Source organism: Papilio machaon, chromosome 3 (genome assembly GCF_912999745.1).
Source record: "Papilio machaon chromosome 3, ilPapMach1.1, whole genome shotgun sequence".
Classification (NCBI taxonomy): Eukaryota; Metazoa; Arthropoda; class Insecta; order Lepidoptera; family Papilionidae; genus Papilio; species Papilio machaon.
This window is the reverse complement of record NC_059988.1, coordinates 2,444,059-2,465,151: the sequence shown is the minus strand read 5'-3', so window position 1 is coordinate 2,465,151 and position 21,093 is coordinate 2,444,059. Positions and strand designations below refer to the sequence as shown.

The following is a 21,093-nucleotide window of genomic DNA, read 5'->3' as shown; positions in this document are numbered from 1 at the left end:
CGAGAATTTTATATATTAGATATGGTTCGAAGGTGGTATCACACTGCAACTATGTATAACTCTGCACTAATAAATTTAAAAAAGCTATTTATGTATTTCGACATTGATTGATCGGTTCCAGCCTTGCTCCTTCACTTTTTTGTGTCTTACAATTTGACCTTTTAGAAAACCGCCATTTATAAAGATACAGATTAATTTATATAGAGATCTATAGCTATTTACATTAATATTATATAAAATTACATTTTTTGAAATAAAATAATTTGAAATCCACGTAACTCAGGTGTTACTTAATTTAACAAAGTGTGATAAGTACTACTATTACACACATAAAAAGTAAGAGATAATAAAAATCAATGCAAAACTGTATAAATATATACAATAGTTGCCGTTATATTCTACTTCTGAAACTTGTTATCTCTGTTTTTTTCAATAAAAATAAAAGAGATCACAATATTTTTTTATAAAAGTGTACCTAAAATAAAAACGAATAGTTTTATTGTAACAATTAAGAAGTATCTCGAAAGTAACTCGTTCATACAACTTATTGAGCCGGATACGAAGAGCTTTCTATCGCTCTGGCTTAACGGATCATTGAAAGTGTTGTATATGTCATGTATCACATGTAACAATCACGTTCCAGTCTCTTATTAATTGTAATACGATAGCATGATTGAAACATTTTAAGATAAAACTTTACAGACTACGGTGTCTTTAATGTCTTAAATAATACAACTGAATCAAAGCCGTATTTACAAGTACATTGAAGCAAATTGAACATCAAATCAATGTGGCATCTAAGAACTTAGAAGTAAAATAAAGTGTGAAAGATAGTGAAACTTTTAAATAATATTTATGTATATTAAATAAACCTGCAGGCCTTAAAAGTCTATAAAAACACTAGATAAAGGGTGAAAATAAGTAAAACTGGTACTGAAACCCATGTGGATACACAGACTGGACTGGAATGGAACTGACTGAATTAATAACTTTCAACATAGTAAATAATAAAACTATTAATAAAATACAAAAAATGGTACACCTCTTATGAAATATAGAAGTAAAACAAAATCATAACCGGCTTTCGTAAAAAGAAATAAACAATGTGATAATCAAACTCACGCATATGTCAATTGATCAATTCACTAATTTGATTATATAATATCAGGTAGACGTCTGTTTGTCCATTTACTCCTTCAATACGTTATATAAGTTGATGTAAACAGACTTTCTACAAATGTCCAAGATGTTTACAGAGTTACAGAAGTGCGGACACGTAATAAACTTAAAGGAAAAATATGAAATGTGACATTTATGATAATATTGTTGAATTAAAACTACCCATCTTATAAACATTTAATGATATAGCTTCATTTACTTGATATGAGAATAGAACAATAAACAATTACATGTGTTGTTTATAACTTCGTGTTATGAAGGAAACAATAGAAATCTTCCGTACCTAGATAACTAAACATGACATATCTATATTATTTCAACAATTTAACAGACAAAATATAACAATCACAAGTAAAAATTAAATTTATTTAAAGTTAAATAAACAATACTGCAAAATAGTGATTTGGAAAAGTAACAAAAGTGCGCTATGGAAACGCAACAATAACGTAGTCAGATACCACTTACTAAATATGACTTATAAATTTCATTATCCGCATTCTGAATGCGCAGTTCATAAGATCTTAAGCTATAATAAAATGATTCAGTTATAAAGTCAATTTCATTGTTTACCTTCAAGGAAATAACCTGTTATTCACCAACTAGTCAATAAGGTAAAATGGTTATTTAAAGCACAGCAAAATGAATTCTATTTGTATATAACGAAAGAGGGTAATCGAAAGATAGAGTTTAGTAAAAGTCGAGTTAAATGCAAAATAATACGGTCATTTCTCAGACTAGATGTGAACAATAAAACAGATTGTTGTAGCGAACAAAACAGCATTGTTTAAAACATTACCCAATCAAACTGAAGACTTCACAGTCAAATTTACTTTCATCTTAGCAAATTTCTTAATTGACAGAATACAAACACTCGTTACTACCACACACTTAAGTCTCTATTTATTTGTTCAAATTACGATGTTACATCCCGACATATCTAATCTAGTAATAAGTAGATATACCGACGAATAATGAACCTCGCCCTTTTTGAACTTGAAATATAAATATTCAGGGTTCAGTTAGTGTTGGGAAAAACATATCTCCTTTTAGCCATCTAAAGGATATTTTAAGATAACAATTCAATATGTTAATTGTTTTTTAATTACTTTATAGAAAGTAGTTAACACTTCGCCTAAGCATTAGCAATCAGTATCGCACTTCGCAACGCGTTAAGCAAACTTTACGTGCGCGGCGTTGTGCCATTCTCGGGCCACATTACTCAACGTTAATTAAAAACAATTACAAAAGTAAAAATGACGATATTAACTTATTATTTACATACGTGAATTATCAAAAGTGTTCAATGAAGACATGCTCTTACTTTCGCAAGGCCCTTCATACAATACACAACATAGACAACACAATATTGCATAAAAAGATAGAACAAAGTAACCCGTATGTAGTAAACCTTAAAACCTATTATCGTATCAATAAATCAACTAGTCGATGTATAATTGTTGTATGAGAAGAATGCGTGTATCATTTGGCTCGAAGGCGTTTGCTCAGGGTCGGCTTGCACCCACGACGGACTCTCGATTTCTACCTGACACGTATAAGAACCTGTAATATCTGCACGTAGTGCGGAGAAAAAACTTTGTAACCACACTGTGGGAGTAACGTGACTTGTAAAGGTTGCGCTAACTGTTAACGTTCATAGATAAATAGCACTTTTTGCGACTGATGACCGCTACTGGCCCAAAGGCTTTTGCAACTTGAGGTGGACGAACTCTTACACAGCATCGTCTATAACACCAAGATTAATAATTCAAGCAGTATAACGTCAGAAAATAAGTTATGGACGCCAATATCAATTTTGAATACACATATACCTACATAAAGGATACTTTGTTTTTTAATTCCACACGGAAATGCGGGCAACAGCTACTATAATATATTACAATCGTAAAAGCAGACTGATAAAGTTAATACCTTTTACGTCACAGCCACAATTTTAAGGATCCAAGTCAACATGAAAACTTATGACTTAATGTACGACCTGAATTACATAAATATGATATTTACATACATTTCAATATTCGTCTTTCTCTTTTAAAAAGGGGCCAAAAAAAGAAAAAGAAATCTACGGAATGCACTTTAACTTTAACAAACATCTTGCAATAAAGTTACGTAAGTAACAAGTCTTCGATACTTTCAGACGCTCACAATCGTACATCCGGTTGCAACGGAAGTCGGTAACAGTACAGTCGCGTGCTGGTAGTCAATACAGTGTCCGTACTCGTATCCATAGACCGGTCGCAAATAAAGCTCGCCCGGAGGTCGTTCGGTGCGGACCACGGTAATATTACATACTACAGTTCATTGTCAAGTAAAAGTTGAATAACTAGTTTGTATCGGTTGTATTCCAACCGTAACTATTATCAAATTTAAACTAGATGTTTATGATACGTTTCGAGATTAAATTTAATTAAACATTGACAGTGGTTGTCTATGGTGGCTATAGTTATATTTCCTGTAAGTTCAAAATAAAACCAACTTATTTTACGTCCATAGAAATGAATGTGTATTAAACACATTTAATTCATGTTTTCGATATAGCGACAAATAAATTCTAAATATAAAATCATAAATGTAAACCATGATCATAGAAATTTACATCAACAAAGCATGGAATTGATAAGTACAATGATAAAGATTTGCCAATGTTTTTAAAAACTATAACTAAAACTCTAAATTTGGAAACTCTTTAGTACATCTGTATACAGTAATAAATAACACATTAACATTACATTTTATTTAACCAGTTTTAATTTTTAAATTAAAATTAAAATATTTTAACATAAATGTCACAAGGAAGCCAAAACTTATATTAATTAAACAAATTAAATTAATTAAATTAAACGTCAAAGATCAAAACCTTTTTAAGTAAAATATTAAACGTTAATAAGTTAACAATGATAAAATTCTAACGGCAAATATATTTAGCTGCAAAATTGCAATTAGAAAATATACAATGAAAAAGATACGTATGTAATGCTTGCAAAAATAATCATTACGAAAAATCCTCCAAGAGGCTGATAAGGTTACAACGCAGTAGTATGAAATAGCGAAAGATTTTTAAATACTTAGAAAATAAAAATAAAACTACAGGAAACATGGTTATTTTAACATACACGTATGAATACATGTCATTCATTTATCATATAACGTGCATTCATTCAGTTTATCTCGATACCATTGTGAGAGTTCATCTTGCGAGGTGCTAGACCGCGCCCAAATTCTTTGACGATGACAGCTCGTCACCCAAACATTACACATGCAAGCCCCTTCGAGCTCACTCCTTAATCTGTCATTTAAATTGTCGCAACGACTTGCTCCGTGTAACTTCGCAATGCATTTAAATATAATTGTAAGTGAGAGACTGTAAATGTATTTTTTATCATTGTGTAATATACGTTAAAAAAACATTATTATTTAGTGTGTTTGAAAGTCTGACGCTACTTATTTTTTTTTAATTTAATATGTCACTATAGCTCTATATAATACAATCTTCGCTGTATTATCAATTAAAACATAAACAAAAGGAAATGAAAACTGTCAGTACTAACGTCCTTACAATACGCATGTCTGTGCATACATCCCTTTGTCTGTATGTTCGTAATAGGAAGACCAATAGGTCCCTCCAATTTGGGCCTCACTTTTATACTAAGGAAGTGCAGGTGACAGATAATATTATATGCGTGTCGACTGTCAATAACTTCTCTGCGTGATACGAGGTCTAAATAAGGCAAAGGCAACCGGTTGTATTCAGCCTTACTGCGAACTATGGTCACGATCCAAGGAGGTTTTATTTCATTAGATAGGAACGCGGCTATATGGCCTTGCGGTTCTGAAAGGAGTATTACGATTTCCGAACGCTTGCTAATTTACTTTGTTCTCTAATGTAGGAGGAGTATTCTATTTACCGTTATAAAAATTGGGCAATTTTTCTTTGAAATTGGTGGTTAATTAGTGCCACTGTTTTCTAAAATAACATTACAGATAACTGATTTTAGTTTTCCCTATATTATTTCATGAATGACATCAAAACATAAGGAAGGAATATTTCATATGTCAAATCGCAATCCTACAATATGCATTGAGACCAATGAACTTAATGCATTTGGTAAGATGACTCTAATATTATAAGTTTGTTTAAATTTAAAATTAACTTAGTAGTAGTACTTTCAAAGTCATTATTTCAGTTAAATAAAGCGAACAGTTAAACCTCTTCGTTTTGCTCTATTTTAGTCATTCAACAAGTAAATACATTTCTCATGATTACTAAAAGCTGCATTACGTAGAATTTATTTCGGCTCCCACGCGTCTCACGTACGTTTAGCGGCGACCATCCTCGCCACCGCACCGCTACCGCCTTCGCTGGTCACTGACCATCTTTACAGTTACACCGCCCGAAAAGGCTTCAGACTTCTGATTCATAACGTGACTACAACTGGCTAATGACAATAATCAATCATTTCGGAGCATTATTTTTACTCATTTACAACATACCGTTACCTCCTCTATATTTTACTGCAATATGCCATGTAGCGTGTTAACATGCGAATCTCAGATTAAGATAAATCACTAAACGTATGGAATCGTGTGACTCTTCATTCCTAAATGATCATTGTTAGCCTTAATTTATGCACTTTTAGCCACAACTACACCTGCATAATTACTTAAAAAGTACAGTGACTTTCCATCGGCCAAAGGGCAAATTAAGCTAAATAAAGCTTTATCTCTTTTTTAATGTTTTTCTAACTGCCTGAATATTTTACTAGTTATTATATAATTAAAAAAAAACTCGAGTTACTAGTAGAAATAAATGTAGTGTTTATCAAAAGACGTCGAACCGATACCAAGTCGCAATATTCTCAGAGGATAACTACAAATTTGCATTAATAGGAATATAATACTATTTGCGCATAACTTTACTATATACGAGTACTATGACATTATAAGAAACGGTTCAGGACTGAAAGAATATTCAACGATAATAAAATAGAATAAAATTTAATTTAAATTTTATTTGTAAACTAAAACGCAGTTTAAAAACATTACTTGCATAATGTTTGTCAATGCAGTTTTTCATATTAATAAAAAAACTCGAAATGGAAAACTGTAAATATTTAAAATAATTTTGTAACAGTTAAATATTTATTATAAATTATGTTTTTAATCGTATTATTGTATTGCTTAACTGGTATTTACTGTATTGTATTTTTAATTATGATTTAATGAATGTTAATGTCAATAATTGTAGAAGCGCCGAATGATTACATAGTAATTAATATACACATATACAATGTACATAGCATTCCACGTGTATGTTTATAAATTACGATATAGAGATAAAGGTAATGAATGCAAAACTTCATTTACATATGTTACAATGTTTATATATATTTGTAAATGTATAGGAGAAAGCCACTGAAAAATGATATGTCCAATTTATATGCGTCTCCTCCTACGACAAATCCACTTTTTCCCATCCTTCCTTAAAAGAAAAGGGTGTTAAGGGTAAGAGAACTTAAATTAAGTATTCGACACGCACACTCATCAGACGAAAAGTGGAATAACTTTGACTCTATGTCTGTCTTTTGTCTGGTCGTGGTATTTCACCGGTCAAGTCGACCAGTTCGTGCAACAGATGTTGTTGTTGCTGGCTCTACTACTGTTATTAAACGGATAAAATAAAGTCAACTAACGTAGTAATCGATTCAGTTCTACGCCAATCGATGTAGCAAGCGCTCCAAAATCGATTTTATTACCTTATCCTATGCTGTTGTGTTGTGTGAAGTTGTGAAACACACGCACAGTTTTGTTGCTGGCACGACTCGGGAATCGATTCAAAGTCGCAACGAGGCCGCCGTGTGTCACGACACTTGACAAACTAGAGGTGATATTGCTCAACTCAATGCTGACATAATCTATGTAAATTAGAACAAACATGCCAATTATTGGCTTACATTTTTAGCTGTTGTACAGTCAGCGAAAAAAATTCCATTGCCTTTAATTTATTCATAAACTAATTTATTTTAGCTACAAAAGCAATCTAAATTTCTTCAAATTTAAACATAGATAGTTAAGTAGTAGTACAAGACTTAAAGTCAAATAGCAATGCCTAATACATCATTATTGTTAAAGCTTTTCGTTACGTGTCTTAAGAAAATAGCATCAAATCTTTGATCAAAATAGAGGCACAACCATTGTCCCACAATGAACAAAAACTATGGTGTACTTAGTTACTCTGTAGCAACAATTTCGCAACGCATATTTCATATTCATGACTAACACAAGGGAAATGCTTGGAAGTTTTGAGGCGAGCTTTAAGCTTCAAGGTTAGTAGTAAGCTTAACAGCGCACACATGCAATGTGACTCAGGCGAACTTTGAACATTCAAAGTTGTTATTATGCGAGTATTTTCAAGTACAGTCCGCCTAAACGACAACTTAAAGAACTCCGAACTCAGATTATTCGAAAAACTCGAACTCTTTAAAAGGCCAAGTGCCTCGCCTCGGTTCTTATGCTTTTTGAAAACACAAAAGAATTTAAATTTAAAACACAGTTAAGGCTTAAACATTTTATATTTGTTCAACCTCCACGTTCAATTCACAATGTTTGAACAATCAAACATTGAGTCCCACGCGCGATATTGTAAAACACAGGTTAGATTCTCTGGGAACTAAACTTTAGATAAAAATATATTCTTGTAAAACCTGTAGATCCCACTACAAGACCCAGAGCTTTATACAGATACTTTAAAAGATAAACTTCTTTATCTATAATATAACATGTTTTACATTCTTGGCATATTGTTATGTACAGTTATAAATATGTTATTTATGAAATTCCATCTTTAAAACGATAAATATTTATTATATAACAAACTCATTGTACACCGAACCATAGTAACAATCGTGTTTATATTATTGAAACTTATGTTTACGGGATACAGGGCAATCTTCTTTATATCTTATCTGTATTTACAACCTAACAATAGGAAGTGACAAATAGTACACAAGAAACTTTTTAAATGTAAAATATAGTTTTCATTAGGATTTTTTCAATTCCACAAATATTATTATTATCAGAATCATATCTTAATATATAAGAATTTAATATTATATGTGGATTATAACTCTTCATAGATTTATGTTTAACTTAACTTGTGTTGTTCTTATTAAATAACTCGATACTCTTAACGCCGAAAACTTAGCTAACAAAAATACGGATAATAATCAAATTCACATAAATAAAACCATTTAAATAAAAGAAGGAACACGTTTCGATATTCAAAATAAAGTATTAAGGAAGCTCTTTTTTATGCCTTATTAGATAAAAAAAAAACTGCCAGTAATTAGAGAACGCGATCCTGTGCAACAGAGCGCTTAGAGCGGAGAGCGATTGTATGCAGATTGTATTGCGTGTTGCAATTCGAACATGATCGGAATTACCTAATATTGAGTGAAGAAAGAATGATCCGCTCTGAATAATGATCGCTTCTAGCTCGCCGACATTTGTATGGCCACACGTTCAAGCCTTGTGATAATTCAGACCCTATGGCCTTCAAGATACGTTGCTAGGATAGTAATGAACAAATAATGATAATATTACTATTTTAACATCTCATTACCGCTCTCATAGAAGCTGAATTGTTACTTAAGAAGTTCCTAAAATATTATTTTTTATTACACAAAATTAACGGCGGAAACCATTATATGATTGAGAACCATTTTTGCTTTCTAGATAGGTAAGCCGTCAGGTAGTAGTTTTAATCGATTTAATCCATCAATAGGTAGACCTATTGATGGATTAAATCGATCGATCTTTAGCTAATCAATTCATTCGAACTCCCGCCATTACGTGGCATTTAAAGAATTAAGATTTAAACTCTACGAGTATCCATTAAGTATCGAGGATCGGATTCCAGGTTTTAATTTAAAAATATTCATTTATCTTACTAATCATTCAATAGTGTAGTAAATAGTCGCTATGACATATATACTTCGGGAGATTTTATTGTATTTTTTTATTTTTATTATTCATCGATAAGAATTTACAATAAGCAATTCTAGTTATTATAATAAAATACTAAGGGGAAAATATTTTAAATAATCACGTATCACGATCTGAATGATCTTAATAATTCATAGAAATATTAAATATTATTTTTTTTACAATAATAATATTTATTACTTATAAATAACAATTCACTTAATACCCTGTGATTAAACAGAAATATTACGTTAATGTGACAAGCATAAATATAATAAAAAAGGTGTAGATATATTTTTGTAGTCATAAGAGTTTATTTGCTTCTTAATATTCCTGATATCAAATCACCAGAATAAAAAGTAATAAACAAAACAAGTTCATAATTTTAAGTAGACCTTTCCTCAATTATTATTCAAGATTTTGAGGAAAAGTCGATCATCATCACCTTCTTAACTTGATTGACTATTCTGTTAACATAATATACATCAAGGTCCACGTTTTTCCTACAAATCCAGTGAGGAAACTTTATACTACATGAATATAAAACATCCACAATACGAACCTCCGACATGTCATGTGTTTAAAAATGTACGATAACTTAACTTTTATTATCTGCATATGATATGTTATATGTAGTATGTTTTTCGTCAAAAAACGGATTAAAAAAGTACAGACTCACAAGACTATTCAAAACCAAAAAAAAACAAAAACACAAGACGCTGACCGTTGAACTTGTAACGAAGTTAAGCCTCAACGGTCCCCCATACCAAGATGATGTCATCTCTAAACACGCACCAGTACCCGGATGGCATTTATAAACTCCCATTCAAAATATATTTGCAATGTATATAATAATCCATTGGTGTATTTGAGGAAAAGACTAAAACAATTAAATAATAAAAATTATAAGTGCTACAATTTTTTGAATTAATTGCACAATACCAAGTTTGTAGATATAATTTCAAAATATGAGAATCGAGTTAGAATTTGGACACAACATAAAATAACTTCGCTTAAAAATATGTTTTTTGGTCAATTTCCATTAGAGTAAAATTCCTGCTCTATTTATAGGTCGGCGAATAACCTTGATAATTAAATACAGACAAAATAATCAAATATACACAACACTATAAAATAATAAAAAAATAAACGAAGTTGTTACTTTCAAAAAAATATTCACAGCCTTCACGTTTAATTAGTTCAAGTGATTCATCAAATTGCTTCGTTAACTTAAAAGTGCAAGGCCTTGACGCGATTGCTAAACTTGCTGCCATAAAATAAATACGCGTGAGATGTTTTCATGTCATTATTTTAAGGCCAGGTCATTTATTCTGCAACTGTTATAATTCGTTAGTGAAAACATTAAATTTTTTTAAGAAAACATAATTTGTAAACTCTGAGCCTATCAACATCCGTACCAAGCAAATACGTAAATAAGAAATATTTACTAATTACCTAATATCTAGTGATGAAATAGAGTAATCATCGGATGCCTTTAGGTCAATAACCTCTGTTATATGTACTTTATAGAGAGAAACTTGTATGTACTGCTAGTACTAAGACCAAGATATCATCGCGCCGTATATCGGTCAGGAGGACAGCAAAAACTATTAATTCCTACATTGTATAGACAGTAATACGAAGCCTGTTTTCAACTTTCACAATTCGTACAAATTTAGTCGCGGATTATAAGAGTCGACATTTTAGCGAGACCAATTATTAATAGGCAAAGATTTCGCCATTCACAGCTGTGGCTCCACGGCCTTCACCTTAAATCGTATTTAAATATGTTTTATTACAAAGTTTTGATAAATATAGACGAAAACACGTCATCACCCGACAGGATGCTGTTGACTGAAAATCAACGTCTGCAGCGCTTACATAAAAAGCGGTTTAATGTCTTACTAATATTATAAATGCGAATGTTTAGATGGATGGATGGATGTATGTTTGAAGGTATCTCCAAATCCGATCAACGTATCTCGATGAAATTTGGCATATGTAGAGTTTGTAGTTTGTAAGAACGCATAGGCTACTAATCTAATTAAGTTTTTTTTTTAATCAGCACAGACAATAAGTGTTACGTACTAATGACAATGTTAGTATAGATAAAATATATAACTATTTTATTTATGAACAATATGGCCAATTTAACTACGAAAATAGTAATTTATTATCGAAATTGGATCCACAAACAAAAGCATAACGAAGTCAAGTTGTACTTTCGTACTTTTGTGGTTGAATACAACGCACCTGCTGACCACAGTCTAGTCTTTCATAACTAAATGTATAGAATTCTTGTATGGCACAAATCACACGCATTCTATCAATTATTTATATCAATAACCAATAATGTGTTGGATTTGTTGACAAGGACTTGCAATAAATTGTACGCCATTGCTGTGAGAAAATTTATTCCGACATAATGCTTATAACCAGCTCTGTCACTACAATTTAACTACATACATTTTATAAGAAAAATTCATAAAGTTTACGTAAATGCAAAATGTATAACATCGTAGAAGAATGTCAATTTTCATAAAAATTTTAAAATGTATTCCAAGAATTCTTCCGAAATTAATATCTGCAAGAATCTGAATTTATGAAAATAAAGTCAGTAATTTTATATGGAAATATTAACTAATATGAAAGATGCTTTACAATTCTTGTTAGTAATGTACAATAATAGTAAAGTACAGGTACTTTGATATAGGTTAATTCGCTAAATCCAATCATTTGAATTGTACGCACTCAGTAGCACGCTATTCTGTACACGCTTGTTATTCTTTTAGCGTGAAGTCACTAATGTTGAAAATATTGATCTACAGGAGGCTCCCGAACATTAACATAAATTAATCTTACGAATCTATATCTATATATACAAAAGAAAATCGTGTTAGTTACACTATTTATTACTCAAGAACGGCTGAATCGATTTGACTGAAAATTGGTAGGCAGGTAGCTTAGAACCAGGAAAAGGACATAGGATTTTTACCCCGTTTTCTATTTTTTATTCCGCACGGACGGAGTCGCGGGTAAAAGCTTGTATTATAAATGTTTAGATGGATGGATGTTTGTTTGAAGGTATCTTCGTAACGGTTCTACGGATCTTGTTGAAATTTGGCACAGATATAGGACACAGTCTGTAAGAACACATAGGTTACTTATTAAGTTTGTTATTTTTTTTTAATCCGCACGGACGGAGTCTGGCGACAGCTAGTTATTGTTATAAGTTACACTCGTTATAATATTGAGATTATTTAAGTCATCATCTACTTGACCTTTTCCCTATAGAGAAAGCACGAAAACGTTTGCGTCTTACTGCACATTTAAAAAAAATATTGTTGATGGAAACTGACTTAAACATTAGATACACGTATGTTAAAATTATATTAATAATCCTATAGCATTTCTACATCCGCTGGGACGTATACACAAGGACATTAATGACGAACAGTTAGAGAAAATGAAAAATATGTTAAAGTATTAGCACTTCATCTTCAAGGTGTCCACAGTAATTGAACAAGCACGTTTCCGATATTTACGAGTGAAGATAAAGTGAGAACATTGCTCGTTATGTAATTTTTATTGAGCTATTTCTTACCACTCATGGAAATGATATTTTGTATTTAATTTTTCAGTATATAATCGACCAGAAACATTATAAAGAAAAGATCTGCATTAGTTTAGTTAACACAAAGTAACTATTTTATTTTATATCTTACCTATACCGAATCCACTAAGTTGTAAGTAACTCACCCTATATACGAAATGGTCGTAACGTCAATATTATTGTTTACATGATTGTTTTCTTCGTCATCTGAAACTGGAGGCCATCGTTGAGCCGTGCGGACGTCAGTGACCAAAGACAATTTAAAAAATGTATAATTATGTGCGCCAAGTTCAATGAACTTTATAATTTTTTGGAAAGTAAAATGTGATTGGGCAAAATGCTCGGTGGCGGGAACCTGGTGCGATGCGAGCGGTATCGGAAGACGCCGCGGACGCCTCGCTCATGCCACGCTCGCTACTACTACACGAGGTCCCTCGTACTAGACACTAGGAATAGGCCAAGGCAACAGAGACTAAGGTGAGATCACGTGCACTCAGCGAAGGGACTAGTTGCCGGCATCTCTGTTTCCCTTCAGCTATACGTGGGTTTCTTCAAGAGTATTGAATATGCATTTACTTTCGACCACATCATCATTTTACATTGCGGAGTATCGTAGTCGAGTTATAAAGAAAATGGCACAAGCCACGTTTCTAAACCAATAAAACTTGCTTAAACGTTGAGTTTTCACTGCTTTAGCAGATATTATATAATTTTGTACAAGTTCACGGCAGTGAAAATTCAAGATAAGATAGGAACGTAAGTTCCTATCTTCTACTTCTACTAGTCTGCAGCGGCTGCAAATTAGTGTTGTGGATAATTTCGTCTCGGGCGGCGATGATGACACCAACAAACATGTTCCTTGTTTACCCCTATGTCGAATTATATATCATAAGTCAATACTGAATTAAATTATAACTTTTAAAATTAATACACACCTAAATATTGTATCTTTCTTGAGCTTTTGACAACTACTTTTTTTTAACAAACTAAAATTTTTATTTCATATTTGTAATTTTTATACCCTAAAAAAATTAGATACTTTTGCAAGGGTTTGTATGAATTGTATGTAATATACGTATGAATGTTTTTATAGATGTATGAATGAAAGGAGTATACTTAAACGAACTGTGATATTTGAACGGTTTGATATCTGATTTTGTATATTAATACATTAATAAACCCAAAATACAAAGTATACTGAGGTATGTGATAACAATTTCTTGTTTTTCTTGTTTTGAATTTTCATGCTACGTATACTTTTATCTTTATAAACGTAACGATTTCTTAGATATCCTTAAGTCGTAAACAATATAACGACAATACATGCCGCGAGGAAGTTGTACGTAACAGAAAATTACGCGAAATGTATTCAATTGAAGTATACCGTCATTTTCCAACAAAGAAATACAAAGTCTTACTGTGTGTTTCCACTGTCAAAACACTTGTTTAAAAACATATTATCATCCCTCACATTCTCTTTAAAACAGGTAAAATATTATATTTTAATGGTGTGTGTATGTGTGTATGTGTTATCAATGACGTATATTTGTTCAAATTGATACCATCTTACTTCATACTAATATAAATGCGAAAGTTTAGATGAATGGCCGGTTGGATGGATGTTTCTTTGAAGGTATCTCCGGAAGGGCTGAACAGATCTTGATAAAATTTGACTCAGATGTAGAACATAGTCTGGAAGAACACATAGGCTACTTATAAAGTTTTTTTATGTCACGTGGACAGAGTCGCGGGCGACAGCTAATTCCTAAATAAAAACATATAAACACATAATATTTGCATTCAGTCTGTATGTCGCGTTATTAGACTGTGACGTTCATCGCACTTTAGTAAATTCTGACGACGTTTAATTATCATCGATTTGAATCCAATATAAAATTAAATTTACATCGTCTATCGCGTGAATGAATCCGTCAAAAAAAACCCTTAATTTTTCTTGTCGTCTACCACAAGACCTATATATTATTACAATATTCAAAATGGTAAAATGGTACATCTCATAAAAAATTGTCCTAGATTTATAAATATTTATTAAATAATCATTATGATCAGTAATTATGGATTAATCAAAATAATTTTGGCCAATAAATGTATCAAATATACTTATCACTTACTAATATTTGAATCTGTCACCAATGTCATAAAAATAAAATAATGAACTATTTTGTAACAGAATTCAAAGCCACAACAAAAAAGACCGATGTTAAAAAAGAACTTAAATGAAATAGTTTCTTTTTATCTTTCAATTGTAACAAGAATCGGTAGAAAAATAAATATCGTTTGTTTCCGAGACCAACTGCATAAATAAACTATAAAATATATTTTTATCTTTATTTTGTCAAAGGTAATAAGAGGGGTGACGATATGTTTAATATAGGGATTTTGGTGTCAGAAACCAACGATGATTAAGTTAAAATAATGTATTCAATGTAAGTATAGTAAAAGGTAGCTCGCCTCGCCGCGACAGCTTCTTTGGCGGCTAAGGACGGCAAGTGACGTTGCTGAAATATACATAATTATATGCTCTTATTATCTTACTAATATTATAAATGCGAATGTTTAGATGGATGTTTGTTTGAAGGTATCATCAAAACAACATGAACATAGCCTGGAAGAACACAAAGGCTACTTATAAAGTTTTAGACTTAATACTTTTTTTTATTCCATACGAACGGAGTCGCGAGCGACAGCTGGTTATTCAATATAAAGTGTCTAATATTTGTACTCTCGCTCTTGCGCCAAACAATAAACAGTAGCTGTATTGGTTTCCATCATCTTATTATTCTAATTTTACTTACCTATATCAAAAATGTGAAAATTTAGATATAGGGATGTTTTTTAGAAAGTATCTCCATAACAGCTCAACGGATCTCGATGACATTTACATTGGATGTAGAACATAGTCTGGATAAACACATAGGCTACTAATTAAGTTTTTTTTAATTCCGCGCAATAACGAAATACAGCTTCTTACTTTATAAAGGTAAGGCTACACTTAAAGCTGTTATAAGTTTTTAAGGCTTATGTAATTAAAAGTATGTTAGATAACTTTTAATCAAGTAAGTGAAGTCATGGAACTTTAAAGAAATAAATCCATTAGTTGATGATCTAGTCCTGATTAACTGAACATTATACCTCGGTATTCCTAGGCTAAGCTAGGCTAGGTTTTATTTTATGTTTTTGCTCAAATAAGTTACTATTACTTTACTTTGATTCCATCTTAGTCTATTATATACGAGGGGAGGTCCAAAAGTTCGCGGAATGGAGGGGATGGAGTGGGGATAGGGTAGCTCGCTTAGTGTCATACTAATTGGGCACTCATAATTAGTATATATATAACATTTCAACCCTATAGTGCCATTCGTTTACGAGTACTCGCCTGCTGAACAAGTCAATCCGGAAGCAAACTGCAACTATGGAGAAAATTGAACATCGCGCTGTGATAAAATTCCTTACCAAGCAAGGAAAAAACGTTCAAACCATTTTAAATGAAATGGAAGCCGTTTATGGAGATCAGTGCCCTGGTAAAACAATGGTTTATAAGTGGCATGGTCTTTTTAAACATGGTCGAGATTCAATTGAAGACGACTCTCGCTCTGGGCGGCCAGCTGACGCCACCACATCAGACATCGTCGAAAAAGTCGAAAAACTTGTACTCGAAGACACACGTTTGAAGAAGAAACAATTATCTGCATTTGTTGGAGTATCAGATACAACTATTTTGCGTATCCTGCACGACCACCTGGGCATGACAAAAGTCAGTGCAAGATGGGTGCCGAGAATGCTCACGCCGCTTCAAAAACAGCAGCGCGTCGACGCGTCTAAGCACTTTTTGGAGTTGTGTGGAGACGAGCCCGTGCAGATTTTGGAGCGGATTGTTACTGGAGATGAAACATGGGTTCATCACTTTGAACCTGAGTCCAAACAGGAGTCCATGCAATGGCACAAAAAGGGTACACCACCTCCCAAAAAATTCAAGGTGTCAGAATCGGCGGGAAAGTTGATGGCCACTGTTTTTTGGGATTGTAAGGGAATATTACTCATTGATTATAAAGAAAAAGGTACCACTATAACCGGAGAATACTACGCACTCATATTAGAAAAGTTAAAGGAGTCAATTAAAGAAAAACGTCGAGGAAAATTGGCCAAGGGTGTGTTGCTTTTGCAAGACAACGCGCCGGTTCACAAGAGCCGAGTTGCCATGGCTGCTCTGCACACACATGGGTTCGAACCACTTGTTCACCCACCCTACAGTCCAGACCTGGCTCCTAGCGATTTTTATTTATTTCCAAATTTAAAAAAAGAGCTAAGGGGAAGGAAATTTTCCGACGATAATGAAGTGAAGGAGGCAATTTCGGCCCATTTTGAGGCCAAAGACAAAAAATATTTTTTCGATGGTTTAGAAAAATTAATTCATAGATCGAATAAATGTATTAGACTTAAGGGTGATTATATTGAAAAGGAAAAATAAATTTATTGTTATATTTCATTGACAACCCTTTCATTCCGCGAACTTTTGGACCTCCCCTCGTATCTAGAAAACGTTAACTTCAAGCTATTTTTCGCTCTTAAAACATTTTTTGTTGTCAACAAAAAATAAGAACTAAAAATAGATAAAAGTTTTGCTTTGCTAATTTTAACTTGTAGCATTAAAAAAGACGAGGTCACACTTCAGTGATCACATCTAAGAACTGAAAATACATGGGAAGTGAACAATCACCTTAATTTATGTAGCTAATTTTTTCAAAAAATAAAATTCTCATATAAAATTGTTACTAGAATTTAATGGGAAGTTAATAAAAAAGACGAAAAATCGAAACACATTACCTTACATCCGAGTCAATCGATCAATTATAATAAATAAGCAATTTCACTTTTCCTAATATTGTAGGAATAAATAATACTTTAGTACATGAATAAAATAAATATTTCAAATGTCTTGTATCTTTACAGATGTCAGTCCGCTCCAAAAGTAATGGATAGAAGCCACAGTAGATCGGCGTCCCCACGGGAGCCGGCGCGGCCGCAGCACAGACCCCCCTCGCCGCCCTCACCACCCGCCGCCTTCGACAACAGAGCCTACGAGCACGACGACTACGACCCCAATCATAATGACTTCGACTCCACCGGACCCAACCAGAACGGACACACCAAAGAGGTCAACGGAGATACCAAAACTCTCGAAGCGGTGAATTTGGAGCTTATCAATTTAACGCCCAAGAACGGGACGACGAAACAAAGGAAAGACGTCGAGGTCGATATGAACACGAGCAACCCGTACGACGAGTACTTCGTGCCGGTCAATGAGCACAGGAAATATATGAGGTTTGTGGTTTTTAATACCCTCATTTATGTTATCTAAACAAAGTAAGTACAGGTAGCGTGGATTAGTCAGAGGAAGTTTCGGGTTTATTTTCGGTGATTACGAAAGAATGAAGCAATCTTTATGTTAATTCGTCATTAATGATCAGCAGTGACAGAAGGCAGTCTTACACAGAAGCAAGTATTTTAAATATCCGTGACACATAATCTTACTAATGTGAATGTTAAGTTGGATGGATGTTTGTTTGAAGGTATCGCCGGAACAACTGAACAGATCTTGATGACATTTGGCACAGATGTAGAACATAGTCTGGAAGAACACATAGTCTACTTATTACGTTTTTTTTTAATTCTGCCCGGAAGTTGTCGCTGGCGACAGCTTGTTTTTAATAAAGTCACTATACCAGTCTGTTGTTGTTCTAAATTTTTCGATGTGATTACTAGAGGCATATTCATTTAACATTTTACCACCAAATTATTTACTACTCATGTTATAGAAAATATCTGATCTTTTTTTTATATCGAAATTTAGAAACTCAAATCTGAATATCGGTCGTATTATTTCAAATTCACGTGCACTCGAGATCATTATATACTAAAACATACCCTGATCTTAGATTAATAATTTTACCAGCAAACATAATTACTTCGCAGGTATCGATTCTGGCGGCAAATTTATTCGATTTGAAGACGAATAATATAGTCAATTCACGTTAAATAAAAATCCAAAACTGATAACTGGTTTTGAATGACATTCGCAAATTTGGCATCTATAGAAGAATCAAAAAAACAACATTATTTTTTAGACACACGGATGCGAAAATGAGTAATTATTTGCCAATACTAAACACATGGTGCTGATAAGTGCTGTATAAAAAACACTAATGAGTACTGAGCAGTGAATTACCAAGTTCAAGGACAAAGTCTGACCACAAAGATCTTTGAACTTACGAGTACATAAGTTTTCAAGTAACATTATTATAGCAACATAAAATGACTCTCAATCAAGTCCATGATACGTGATCTTAAATTAAAACATTTTACAACAACAGCTTACTCCTTAGTTTCGTACACGATATTAAAAGCTGTACAAATTACACACGTTACTAAAACATGAGCAGCTTCCACAAAGGCGTTTTTATCAGATTTATAGCCGTATTTTAACCCATTTCAAAAAGAAGGAGGTTCTGAATTCGATTGGTATTTTTTATCTAATATATAACATTTACTACAAACTTATAGTGTTTTATGTACATTTTCATTAGAATTGAAGAGATTAAAGTACAATGTAGGAATATAATTTACTAGCTGTCGCCCGCGACTCTAGTAAATTTTGGACGTTTTGGAGATACCTTCAAACAAACTTTCATCCATCCATCCATCTAAACATTCACATTTATAATATTATTAACATAATGTAATTGAACTATCCAAAGTATTTGGTAAGCTTTAAGACCGTTGGCAGTATTTCAAACAAGCTGGCCTTGGGATGCCTAAAAGGCGCAAACGCTACTGACGGAGTCCAAACAGCCGTCAGCTGACATGAATTTAAATTCTATAACGATCAACATTCAATATATGGCGTATAGATTAATGCTATAAATGATAAGGCTATGTAAAGTCAAAGTTTCCGATTTGATTCGTTGTTTAAAAACATTTTGATTGACCACATGTTCAATTATCTGAACTGTATAAATGCCAAACACGTATACCTATTTTACATAAGACTTTAATATATTATACATAAAAAAATTATATACCCCTAATACGCCATGCGATAATATAGAAAATCATCTTAAGAGCTTTCGCTTACATAATATGTTAACATTACTAGCTATCGCCCGAGCTCCGTACGAGCAAAAAAAACTTAATTAGTAGCCTGTGTTCTTCCAGACTATGTGCTTATTCAATGTCAAATTCAGCGGGATCCATGCAGTCGTTCTGAAGATAATTTCCAACAAAAATCCATCCAACCATCCAACCAAACATTCGCATCTATAATATTAATAGTAAGATTGGGCTTGCTAAAAATGAAATTTTATATATTATATTTTTGCTTATAATTATTTTTATAGTAGCGACTAAAATTTAAAATGTTTAAATAGAATCAATATTGTTATTTTGTAATTGTATGTTATATTATATATCATTAAAATTAATTTCCGATGCCTTCGACATGGATCGCGTCAACAACTTTCCTCGTATCATTCATAATGCTCACAACAATCCTAGCAAACTACATAACAATTCATTGGATTATCTTGTTAAATACGACTTACGCCGAAGGTGGTCTGGTACTTGTTTCACCGTGTTATGACGTCACGCGGTCGGCTAAGGACAGGCCGCTATCTCTGTATATTTAAAACTGTACCAACTAATTATGTCGTGTGTTAAGTAAAAGGCGATTTGAAAGGAATGCAGCCTGCGCCTAATAGCTGTCGCAATAGTCTCCGGCCTTAAATGGTAACATGTAACGGCTGTTCTATTTATGTGATAAACATTTTTTTGCGACCACTAACGGTAGACGTAATTTAACTATGGACGAATAGATAACAGATCTGATAAACGTTCTGTAAGAACCGATATTTTATATCCAATACAATAACAACGGCATGCAATTATTTTTGAGTACTTTCTGTTTTAATTACAAACCATTTTTTAATACACCGTAGTGTGTGAGAAACAAAAATATGTTAAAAATATCATAGAAATAACTCAAGTTAAACAAAATGTACATAACTACTACATCAGTCTGCCACAATTAGTAACTATTTTACTTTTTGATGTAGTCTCGAGACCACACCTCTGTAAATACAGCTGTCAGCTGCATTTATTAAGTGACACAAACGTCTTATGTAAATTCTTACCACGAGCCCGACGGTGCTTGTTCCTGAGGAAAGCTCACACGTTTAAAAAGTACTTAACACAATAATTTTATGATTCATGATTCATTTAATAGATAC

At 32.7% G+C, this 21,093-nt stretch overlaps 1 protein-coding gene across 3 annotated transcripts in view; it reads left to right on the top strand.

The window, feature by feature from the left end:
• LOC106707867 (putative uncharacterized protein DDB_G0282133) overlaps positions 1 to 21,093 on the top strand; it is a 48,792-nt gene that overhangs the window by 16,797 nt on the left and 10,902 nt on the right. For all 3 annotated transcript variants that reach the window (XM_045685933.1, XM_014499311.2, XM_014499312.2), the window contains one exon: positions 17,762 to 18,133. In XM_045685933.1, the coding sequence (XP_045541889.1) occupies positions 17,784 to 18,133 (350 nt within the window). In that variant the 5' untranslated portion in view covers positions 17,762 to 17,783. The remainder of the gene's footprint in view (positions 1 to 17,761; positions 18,134 to 21,093) is intronic.